At 65.5% G+C, this 11,445-nt stretch overlaps 3 protein-coding genes across 3 annotated transcripts; all 3 read left to right on the forward strand.

Moving 5' to 3' along the window:
• Positions 1 to 2,805: 2,805 nt before the first annotated feature.
• On the forward strand, positions 2,806 to 3,867 carry CYSRT1 (cysteine rich tail 1). The gene is made up of 2 exons (XM_021691076.2): positions 2,806 to 2,925; positions 3,204 to 3,867. The coding sequence occupies exons 1-2, from the start codon at positions 2,904 to 2,906 to the stop codon at positions 3,632 to 3,634; spliced, it is 453 nt and encodes a 150-aa protein (XP_021546751.1). The 5' UTR covers positions 2,806 to 2,903; the 3' UTR covers positions 3,635 to 3,867.
• A 2,237-nt stretch (positions 3,868 to 6,104) lies between these two features.
• On the forward strand, positions 6,105 to 6,613 carry RNF224 (ring finger protein 224). The gene is given in 4 exon segments (XM_021693545.1): positions 6,105 to 6,351; positions 6,354 to 6,402; positions 6,404 to 6,471; positions 6,474 to 6,613. Coding segments are annotated over 4 exon segments (504 nt in total).
• Positions 6,614 to 9,231: 2,618 nt separating this feature from the next.
• Positions 9,232 to 11,424, forward strand: LOC110583493 (sodium-dependent phosphate transport protein 2C-like; the record flags this gene model as incomplete). Its single annotated transcript, XM_021693554.1, has 8 exons — positions 9,232 to 9,316; positions 9,603 to 9,692; positions 10,143 to 10,271; positions 10,347 to 10,490; positions 10,567 to 10,678; positions 10,760 to 10,955; positions 11,152 to 11,241; positions 11,337 to 11,424. Coding segments are annotated over exons 1-8 (934 nt in total), but the record flags the coding sequence as incomplete, so codon positions are not given.
• Positions 11,425 to 11,445: the final 21 nt, after the last annotated feature.

Below are 11,445 nucleotides of genomic sequence, written 5' to 3' on the forward strand. Positions count from 1 at the left end.
GCGGGGCGGGGCCAGTCTTTCAGCCGCCCCTCCATCGCCGCGGGCCTGGCGCCCGCTCCCGGGGTTGCCCGCCCCAGCGAGCCGCGTGTGGACCAGGACCCCCGCGCTGCCCCTTTCCAGTACCCCCCCACCCCGAGTCCTGCCTGGCCGACCCTGGGTCCTAGTCAAGGATCCCCACCTCCAATTCTAGAAGGGAAATCCTGTTCTTCGAAGCCTGGGGCCTCACAATACCAGAGGGAGAAAGGCAAGAGGAGTGGAGAGGTGGTCTCGGGAAAGCTGGCTACCAGGACCCCACCGGGAGACCGCCAGGTGTCCCCCCAGAGAGTCAGGGTCTCTGCCTGTCCTTCCACTCTGTCCCCAGTGCGCATGCCTCCCGCTCACAAGTGCACCCAGGTTGTGCTCAAGGCGGACGGGCTCAACGAGGACGAGGTGACCATGAGGGTGAGCAAGATACTCGAGGAGTGGATGGAGAGGGGGGACAGTAGCTGGGAGAAGGCTCCAAGGGCAGGAATGCTGGACAGATGGGTGGGGTGAGGGGTGTGCAGGTCAGACAGACACCTGGACAGGCCAGCGGGGCAGCCCACTGAGGACACGCACCCAGGGTGGGGTGGCCCTTTAAGGCATCCCACCAGGTCAGCACGTGCCCTGCTGTCACATATTTGTGTGATAACCTGACCCCACCCAGCATAGAGGCCCCATTCCTTTCTGCTTCCTCCTCAAGCCAGGCTTCCTTGATTCCCTGGGATATACCCTCTGCCTGTGGGGAGCCCTCAGCTGAGAGAAAAGGCAGAGAACATGTTGACAACTACTGGGCAGGGGACCACAGCTGCGGGGTGGGGGGCCTCCGCAGTGCCACCCCCTGACCTCCTTCCACTACTGCATGGCATGCTAGCATTCCTGTGACCAGCACCGGGCCCTGTGCCTGACCCTGGACAGTCTCAGCCTCTTCTGGCCACCGCCCCTCTCCTCTGTACGGGCCTGACTACACCTGGCTATAGGCCTTCCCAGGGGGGTCCTTCAGGGCAGCAGAGCCCAGAGAGGTCCCTATTCCTGGTGAGGAAGCCCACGCGGGCAAAACAGACTGGAGGAGCGAACCTGGGCCACAGGGGTACTTTGCAGCTCTGTGTGACCTCAGGATCAGTTTCCAAAGCCATTTAGCGAGAGCGGGTGTGGGATGTGTGCAGGTGAGCAGGTGCCCGGCAGGATGGGCAGCGAGGCCCTAATGGGCCCCGGCGTGAAGGTGGGGCAACTGAGAGAGCCCCGGCCAGGGGAGGGCTAGGAACCCAGCCTCGGCCTCCAGTTCTGCTCAACTTCCCAGCGACTCGCTGGGCGCGCACCCAAGGAGGCATCGGCCACCAGGCCCCACCCCTTGCCCTGAGGCCCCGCCCCTGGACATGAGGTCCCGCCCCGTGCAGGCCCACCTCCCCGAGCCCGCCCAAGTCCACGCCCCCGGAGCCGGAGCCCTGCGGGTCAGAGCTGAGCCGCCCAGGCTAAGTTCTGGACCGTCCAAGGCCAGCGGACCCCGAACCGGGTCTTTAGAGAAACCTTTGAGCGCGGAGGCTTCTGGGGAATAAAGTTCTCGCCGGCCGCCCCAGGCCCGTTGCGCGCATGCGCCAGCCTCCGCCTCGCAGCAAGGGGCGGAGCCTGTAGGGGCAGTGGGCGGGGCTTTTGGAGCCTGCGCAATGAGCATCTGTCATACACCTGCGAGGTCCCGGGCCCCGGGAGGACTTCCCTCCTCACCCGGTGTCACATCGGTAGAACTCGTGCCCGGACCGGTCTGACTGGCCTCATGCAGGCCACCCCGGTCACCCCGGCCTCTGAGCCACGTCTGATTTGGTCCCGCCCTTCCTTGGGGGTTCACTTGGGCACCAAGGACTGGGGTGGGGGTGCGTGTCCCGGCCCCACCCTACTGCCCAGATGGTTCTGGGGGAAGATCACCAGTGCCAGGCCCAGACCCGAGTGCTCACATCCATTGTCACCACAAAACACGGCGACCCTGTGTGGCAGGTGCCACCTGCCCCCTCACAGATGAAGGTGGGAGGAGGTGTAAGTTCCAATGGTGGAGACGCTGGTGAGGTGGGGAGCTTGCCGTCTGCGAGCCCACCAGGGAGAGGGAAACTGCAGTTTCAGAAATGAGCCAGAAGGGACACCTGGGTGGCTCAGTCGGTGAAGCGTCTGCCTTCGGCTCAGGTCCTGGTCTCAGGGTCCTGGGATCGAGCCCCATGTCTGGCTCCCCGCTCAGCCGGGAATCTGCTTCTCCCTCTCCCACTCCCCCTGCTCGTCCTCTCTCTCTCTCTCTCAAATAAATAAATAAATAAAATATTTAAAAAAAAAAAGAAATGAGCCAGAAGTGTCATTTGTCAATGAAGCCCCTGTGCATCGCCCATTTTAAGAATAGTTATAGCAAAGGTGTGTAATTCAAACCTTCTTTATTGGTTAAAAAATGCAAACCTCCAAGCAGCCTGTGCTCTCAAACACCTTAGTCTCTGTGTGCCAGGTAGAGGCTTTGCTTGAAGTGAGGACCTCTGTCCTCTGCCTCAAGCAGGGGCTTCGAGGTGTGTGAGTGATGGCCTGGGATCTGAGGCTGACAGCAGGCTTGCCTCCTGCCCTCCTTCCTGGCAAGCTGCAGGTCTTTGGAGGGCCGAGGACGTGCCCCAGATGCGTGGAGGCTGAGTCACCCGGGCTGTCAGTGCCCCTTGGAGCCCCGGCAGGGGCCACCACCCACCAGAGCAGGAAGGGTGGGTGACTTCTGTGCTGGGCGAGCCGGGCCTCCTGGGATCCTGGGAACCCCATCTTTGAGCTCCACCCCACGGCCCCACCCCTCCCCAGGAGGGAAAAGGCAGCTAGCTGCCAGTTACTTACCTCAGAGGCACTGGGACCTGGCCCACAGGACGAGAGGGTCAATGGCTGCCATCACGACTTCAGGTGGGTGCTGGGCTGAGGGGCTTCCCTGCACTGGGGCTCAACCGTGGGCACAGCCCAGCTGCCTCCCCAGCCTCCCGGCCCATTTGCAGCTCCATCGCAGGGCACCGCCGTGCGGGGAGGGCAGCTGGGACACACTGGCCCTCACGCCCAGCTCACCCCTGCACGGGCGTGCTGACACACAGGCCGGCTGCCCCGCGGCGGGTGGGGGGCAGCTTTCTTGGGCTGTAGCTTCCCTCCTCCCCCGAGCCAATACTGTCTCCTCTGTCTGCCCCTGCCAGGCCGGGCCACGGACCCGCAGGAGGCGGTCGTCAAGAACCCCTATGCCCAAGTCAGCATCCCCCGGGCTCACCTGCGGCCCGACCTGGGGCAGCAGCTGGAGGTGGCGCCCTCTTCCCAGGGCTCGCAGCCTCTGCCTGCGGGGCCCTGCCCCTCGGAGCCCACCCGGCTCCTGCAGCCCACCGAGGAGGCCCCAGAGGGCAAAGGCGCCAAGGGGACCAAGGGGGCCGCCCAGATCCAGGGCCGGCAGGCCTGGCCGCAGCCCGGCCACCCCCCCGGGAGTGGGCAGTGCCCGGCAGCGCTGACCCACGCCGGCCGGCCGCCCGTCGGGCGCGGGGACGACATCGCCCACCACTGCTGCTGCTGCCCTTGCTGTTCCTGCTGCCACTGCCCTCGCTTCTGCCGCTGCCACAGCTGCTGCTCCATCTCCTAGCCCAGCCCCCAGCGCGCCACAGCGCTGCCCTCCTCCTCGGGGCAGCCACCGGCCCGTTGGCACAGGCGCTGGCCCCTCCGCACCCTGCACGGGAGCACCTACCTGCCAAGAAGGCCGACCACCCGGCTCCAGCCCCTGGCAAGCGGCCGGGCCCGGCTGGGATGGCCCGGGGGACAGCCGCCACCACCTCCCCCGAGGCCCACGGCCCAGGCAATAAAGTGGAGCGAGCTTTGCTCCGGTTGCTGTCCTTCACTGCTGCGCCCTGGAAGAGGGTCCCGGGCTGCACAACACCACGGGCCTCGGCCTCTGTGGGACACTCAGGGGTGGGGAAGCCACCCCATGTTGCTGGTCTCGGGTCTGTCTGAGGCTGGACCAGAGGGGTGGGAGAGTGTCCCCTGCCCTGGCCCACCAGCCAGGCCTGGGTTCCAGCTGCCTTGCATTCCCTAGGGCTGAGGCCAAGGCTGGCAGACAGGTCGGGCAGTGGGTCAGTCTGTAGGAGGATGTTATGCATGGAGCCGGGGTGGGGTGGGGGGAGCCCGAGAGAGGCCTCCAGGAGGAGGATCACCCTGGCATGACCGCAGCGGGTGGCACTGACTCTGGCAAATTTCTGGGAGTAGGAACCCAGGCAGCCAGCACCAGGCCCTGCCCATCCGTGAGTCACTGCCCTACCTCAGCCGGGGTGTTTTTCTGGTTCCTCATGAAACGTCCGATTCCTCAACATCGGCTGTGTGGCACCCCAGCCATGCTGCTCATCTGCCGTCCTGCCTCCAGGGCCTGGCCCTCCTGCATGAGGGGAGCAGGAAAGGAGCTGGCCGGTGAGGCCCCTCAGAACACACATCTCCCATCTGTCTGGGCAGCGTAACATGTCTGCTCGGGGGCACGTGTGGGGAGCTAAGCTGCTGGATGCTGGCATTGCCTCACCGCTGGGGGGCGGCTGGGCTGCCGGGGCAAGGACCAAGGGGTAAGGCCTGCGCTGGGCACTCTGACGGTTCCAGGGCCAGGCAGAGACAGCCGGAGGAGGAGGCGGAGCTGGCCTCGCAGGATGGACGGGTCCTGGTGCCAGCCCTCCTCTGACCCAGGGTGACTGTCCACAAGGCAAGACCTACCTCTGGGTGTGGGTAGCTATGTCATCGGTCTGACTGTGCAGGCCCTCAGGTGGGCCAGGTTTCCGGCCCCTGCCCCATGGCCTGCCTCCACCAGAGGATGACCCCACCCAGGCCAGCCGCAGAAACGCGATGGACCAGTCAGGGAGGCTGCGGACTGTGGGGTGGTGGGACTGAGGAGGAGCCCCTCTGGTTCTTGGCTTCCTCCCAGCTGGGCAGTGAGGGTCCTGATCCCACCCTGACCATTCTTGACACACCCCGTTCTGCTGTGCCCGCAGTCACGGCCGCCGTGCCGGCCCAGGGGCCATAACCAGGCAGGTGCTGGGGGGAGGTGCCCCTAATGCGGGCGACCAGGGCTAACCACAGTGTGTGAGTGGGGGGAGGTGGCCCTAATGCGGGCGACCAGGGCTAGCCACAGTGTGTGAGTGGGGGGGGAGGTGGCCCTCACGCGGGCGACCAGGGCTAGCCACAGTGTGTGAGTGGGGGGAGGTGGCCCTAATGCGGGCGGGCGACCAGGGCTAGCCACAGTGTGTGAGTGGGGATCTCCATACCTGCGCTTGAGCACCTCCTTGGCACCTTGCGGAGCTGGCCGCTGCCGGTAATGGGGGCACGACAGACCCAGACGAGGCAGGAGGAAGGTGCTGGGACAAATCAACATGGACACATACACTGCGACTGAGCTTTGGAAGAGCGGGACCCCCAGGGCTCTGAGCCGGTGAGCATCCTGGCGGGTTACCTGGAAGGGGTGATGCCTGAGCTGAGAGAAGCATCCCCCAGGTCAAGGCCAGAAGGATTTCCTAGCGGGAAGTTGGGGGAGCAGGAGAGTAGGGGTGGTGTGAGGTGGGTCTGGGTGGCCCAGGCGGGGAGAGGGGCCTGGGGAGCTGTGAAGCCAGGCTGGGTGGGGGACTAGTGGAGCTGGGTCCCGGCATGGGGGTGGGGGGTGGGGGGCTTATCTCCTGACGGGTGGGTGGTGCTGGTGGATCCAGTTGCAAGCGCTCTGTGGCTGAGAGGGGAGCCCACGCCTGCCTCCGGCCACCACCTGCCTGCCTGCTGACTCGTCTGTGCTCAGCCAGTAATGCGAGCCCCGGGAGGGAGCCGCAGGGCGCCCTGGGCCCCCCCAACCCCCGGACCTCCTCTGGCTGGGCATAGCTGCCCAGCAGAGCCAATGCAGGTAAGAGAGGCCTGGGGCTTAGGCAGATGGGGAGTGGGGGGCCTGGAGCTGAGCAGGAGGGTCATGGAGAGGGACCAAACAGTGGGATGGGCTGCTGCCCAGCTGGCCACTGCCCACCCTCCCCGGCACCACCCACCTTCTGCAGAGGCCCAGGCTCCTGTCCTCTGGGGCAGACTCCTGGGGTCAGGGCCCAACCATGCAAGACAGTCTCAGAGGCAGGCAGGGTGGGCGGCAGCTCCCCGTACGCCTCCCCCAGGATGCTGCAGCCAGAGAGTGCCTGGGTCTCCGAGGAGGGGACACCACTGGGTCCCGGCGGGGCGACTGCATCATCTGCTACTGAGCCTACGGCCTCACGGGGCACCTGCCACGCCGCCTCTACCGCGGCCACACCTTCTACCGGGCATGCGTGCGGCGGCTGGACACTCCGGCCCACGGGCAGCGCTGGGTCCCTGCCCATGGTGCCGCCGGAGCACACCCACACCCCGCGGAGGGGTGCATGCTGGACCTCGACCTGGCCACCCTCCTGGCCGTGAAGGCCAAGGGGGAGCTGTCCCGTGTGGAGCCCCCTGTGCCCCCCGAGGCAGCACTGCCGTCGCTCAGCAGCTGGCCCGGCTCTGTCCCACCTTGGGCACCCAGCCCCAACTCCCCCAGTCCAGGTGCTGCAGGGGCCTCTGCTGGGACGCCCCCGGCAGCCCCGAGGTCTGAGTGCTGCTTGCTGCCTCTCGCGGCAGGGGAGAGGCTGCCCACAGCGTGTCCCTACCTAGGAACCTCCAACTGCAGCACAGCCAGCCCAGAACAGCCCGGGGGCGGAGCACCCTGCGGGCTGCCCTACACGGACTCCCCCAGACCACAGCCTAAGTTTGGGGGCTGTGCCCCTGGTGCTCTGAGACTCTGCGAGAAGCGGGTGACCTCCTGCTCGTCTTGGCCGGGATTCCTGGGCCTCAAGCTAGCCTGACTGTGTGCAGGGGGAGGGTGCAACTGTCAGAGTCACCTGCAAGCCCCGCCCAGGCCCGGACTCAGCTCAGACGCCTCCACGGGTCTCTGGCTGCAGGCCAGAGGGTCGGGGCCTGGCCAAGTCTGTACCTGCTCATGCTGGAACCCATCTCCCCTTCCCCATGAAAAGTCCCAGAGGTGGGAGCCAGAGCAGAGACAGAGCCACCCCCTTCATCCTTGGCTTGCAAAGCATCCCTGTGAAGTTCATTCATTCAGCAAGGCCCACTGAGCCTCAGCTATGCGTTGGGCACCGTCCCGGGAGGGTCTCCTGCAGGCACAAAGTCGCTGCTATGACAGGTGTCCAAGGAGAGGGCCTGGGCGGGGCCAGCTCTAGGCCCAGAGAGGGTGGGGGCCTGCCTGAGGCAGCACAGCTCAGCGGAGCCGCTCCCCCACGAGGCCTTTTCCAGGTCCTCAGCTTCCTCCTGCCTCACAGTGGCCCGCGCACAGACCCTTCCGAGGGGCCAGTGCAGGTGCTGGAGGCTACGGACACAGACCCTCCCCCAGGTCAGGCTGCGACATCCCCATCCCCATCCAGAAAGGAACTGTCACACGGTCTCTCAGGAGCCTCTGGGAGGGACCGCTGGGCCTGCCCTGGGCAGTGGGTGCCGGACAGGGAGGGACAAGAAAATTTGCTGAGAGGACACTCAGAAACCTCCTCCTTCTCTGGGGCAAAGTCCCCCAGGAACACAGCGATTGGTGGGCAGCAACTAGACCAGGGTGCTGTGGCCAGCAGGCCCCCTGGGGAGACCAGGCCCAAGGGGGAGGGGGAGGAGCATTTCCCAGCAGGGGCGGCAGGAAGGGGGCTGACCCCGAGAGGCACCCACGAGCCACGGGGTCAGTCAGGATCATTCTCCTGTGGAAGTGAACAGGATGGGCTGCGTCTGCGGGTCCAGGCGGGGTGGGCAGTGGGCTGGGCAGGAGGGTGGCCTGGGGATGGGCCTTGCCCCCCCAACTTGCAGGTGGAGGTGCAAGACCCTCCACCATTACTGCCCACCGCTGGGGTTGAGCCCGCTGGGAGCTCTGCTGGGCCCAGCCCTGCCCTGAACCCAGATCTGAACTGGATGACTTCAGGGACTGGGGCCCTCCCCACCCACCTAGTGCAAAGGGCTTCCCTCCCGCCATCTGATGGGGTAGGGACGACCATAGTAAGGTCTGCAGAGCTTGGGGAGACTCTCCAAGGGGCCTCCAGGCCGACCAGCCAGAGCACCAGCATCCTGCCTTGCCCTGGGCGGGCAGCGTGCAGTGTCTGGTCACGTCCAATAGGCGTCTACTCATGGAAGTCCTGCATGAAGGAGCCCGTCCACAGCCCTGCAACAGCCCCGGCCTGGCTCAGGGCCCATCCAGGGAGAAGCCCCACTCTAAGAGGGCTGAGCTGGGGGCCTGGAGCTCCTGCCCCAGGGGGATAGTGGGACGCGGACAAGGCGGGCACCTGGGGTTATGACAGGTACCCCTCGGGGGCCTCGACTCCTGGGTAAACATTAATGGGGCTCAGTACACAGCAGGTCATGTGTGCACCCAGCAGATCTTTGACCGGCAGTTGCTCCAGCCCTGTGTCTCCTCCCCGCAGGTGCCCCCTCACTACCCTCACAGGTAGGAGCTTCTAGAACCAGGTGGGGGCCCCGGGACGCCAGGACAAGGGCTGGGTGACCGCCTGGCCCAGGGCTTAGGCCCCACCCTGAGCCTCCCCGAGCTGAGGATGAAAGACAGGAGGGAGGGGTGACAGAAAGCTGCCCAGGACCTGGACCCTGGGGACTGGGAGGGAGCTGGGGGAGAAGACTAGACAGGGGATCCAGACCCAGAGGGTTGAAGAGAGGAGCCTTGAGGTGGGGTGGGGAGACCCAAGCCCCTTGCCCTGCCCCCATCCCTGGGGGTGCGGCCCTTATCAAGCGGAGACGTCACCGTTTGGTATCAAATGCCAAAGTCTAAGCTGGGACCATCTGCGGTGTCCCTGATGACACCTGATCAGAAGGTTGCTGGATTCCCTGCTCCTAGGCACTTCCGGCACCCAGCACCCTGTGCCCTGGGCCACCCACCAAGTCTTCTTCCAGCCAGGACCCGCGAGGGAGCCAGGGACCCAGGGCCCCCTCGACTCTGCCTCTGAAACTGGACTGGGCTCGCCTGACAACTGCCTGAGGTCACTGTGGCCATCCCCCCCCCCAATAGATGGAGGAAGCGGGAATCTCCAAGGCCAGCAGGGGTGGGGAGGGAGGACAGACCCCCGGTTGGAGGACCCAGCAGGACCTGGGGGGGCAGCAGGAGGACACGTGTCTGAACTGCCTTTCCCCCAGCAGATCCAGGCTTGGACCTGGGTCTGTCCCTGTCAGAAATCCATGCCGAATGCCCTCACGGGTGGCCAGGTCCCCCCCCTTACTCTGGACACAGTTGGCCTGGTGGACCGGAGTCTGGGAAATGCAGGTACCAGGAGCCCCAGGGCACCAGGCCTCAGCCCGCCTCTCTGCTTCCCCATCCAGCCCCTGATCCAACGCTCTGTGTAAGTGGGGAGGGGGCTCCCGCCCATTTCCTGGAGAGCCCATGGGGGCTCGTGACAATTCCGGTCAGGGCCGGACAAGCTGGAGGCCCCCTTTCCTCTCTGCTTCCTGTTCCTGCCTCTTGCCCCAAACCCCTACACCAGAGTCCCCTCCGTGCCCTCTTGCCCCCACCTGGGAGTATCCTTGGCCCTACTTCACCTTGGCTCCTGCAGGGACCTCCGGTTCTGCCCCAGTCTTGGAAGAGGGGGAAATGGACCCTTGGGCCCTCCCTCAGCTGAAGGACACTGGCCAGTCCTGGACAGGTAGGTCTGGAGGTGCTGGGCAACTGGCCAAATGGGGCTCTGACTCCCCAGGGTCTGAGCGTGGAGAGGTCCTTGCGGAGAGAGAGCAGGAAAGACGTTGGCCTCAACAGGCCACATAGAAACCTACCGCGCAGACCGCCACCCCAGGGATGCTTGTCCCTCAGCTCAGCTGCCTGTCGTGTCTGGATATGAGAGTCATCTCTGCCCAGCCTGCCCCTCCTACTCCCTCCTAATGACCATTAGGTTTCGGGGAGGTCCCAGGGGCAGTCGGCTTGGCCATTCTGCAAAGGAACAGAGGAGGGACCCAGACCCTGCCCTGTGCGGGGACAGAGAAGGGGGGCCCAGGCCCTGCCCTGCAGGGAGACAGAGGAAGGGGATTTGGAGGGGTGCCGGGCAGGGCAGGGCTGGGTGGGGGGGCTGGCTGAGGACCGCTGTGCCCTGTGTTCTCAGAGCTCAGCATGGCCAACAGGGTGCTCCGGGTGCTCATTGGCTTCCTCAAGGCCTGTGGGCTCCTGGGCAACCTCTATCTTTTCATCTGCTCCCTGGACATCCTCAGCTCTGCCTTCCAGCTGCTGAGCAGTGAGTGCTGGGGGTCTGGGGGTGGGGCGGGCAGCCAGTCCTGCTCAGCCTCAGTGCACCTCTCTCTGGACACAGGCAAAGTGACTGGAGACATCTTTAAGGACAACGTGGTGCTGTCCAACCCTGTGGCTGGACTGGTCATTGGCGTGCTGGTCACAGTTCTTGTACAGAGCTCCAGCACGTCCTCCTCCATCGTGGTCAGCATGGTGGCCTCCAAATGTGAGTGCCCCCTTCCCCAACCCCGGGCTGGTGGTGGGTGGGCAGAGTGCGGGAAGCTGATGCAGCACCCCCACAGTGCTGACCGTCCAGGCGTGTGTGCCCATCATCATGGGCGTCAACGTGGGCACGTCCATCACCAGCACCCTGGTCTCGATGGCACAGTCAGGGGACCGGGATGAGTTTCGGAGGTGAGTGGGGGGTGGAGGGGGGGCCAGGGGCTGCAAGCAAGGCCACAGCTGAGCCACCGACCACTGTGCTCCACGCGGCAGGGCCTTTGGCAGCTCGGCGGTCCATGGGATCTTCAACTGGCTTACGGTGCTGATCCTGCTGCCCTTGGAGAGCGCCACAGCCCTGCTGGAGAGGCTCAGCGCCCTGGCTCTGGGCTCCGGCAACCTGCAGCCCGGGGGGCAAGCACCTGACATCCTCAAGGTGCTTACAAAGCCTCTCACACACCTGGTCGTGCAGGTGAGGAAAGGTGCTGCCCTCGGGGGCCCTTTGTGCCTGCGAGTGCTGGGAGTCGGGAGTCGGGGCGGTGCCCCAGCCCTATCCTGGGCCCTGCACGGCGGCGGGTGGGAGGGCACAGCGGGCTGGGCTGTGGGCATCTGGGTCCCAGGTGAGCCCTGAGGGTCCAGTACGCGGTCCCAACCCCTCTGTCCCCCAGCTGGACACTGATAGGATTGCAAGCAGTGCTGCCGGCAATGCGACGAACAGCAGCCTCATTAAGCGATGGTGCGGCACCAGGGAGGTGATGGTGAGGTGCCTCTGACCCCCGATCTCCGACCTGCCGGTTACTCAGTCCCGCCGGCTCTGGGCCCATCCTGACCCTGCCCTGCCTCGCCTCCCCAGACTCCGGGGAACAGCAGTGACTGTGGAGTGGCCACTTCCGGCCCCTGCCCTGAGAACAACAGCTCTGTCCTGGTGGATCATCTGCCCTGTGAGGCCCCCAGCCCCCCCA

This window comes from Neomonachus schauinslandi, unplaced genomic scaffold (genome assembly GCF_002201575.2).
Source record: "Neomonachus schauinslandi unplaced genomic scaffold, ASM220157v2 HiC_scaffold_1077, whole genome shotgun sequence".
NCBI lineage: Eukaryota > Metazoa > Chordata > Mammalia > Carnivora > Phocidae > Neomonachus > Neomonachus schauinslandi.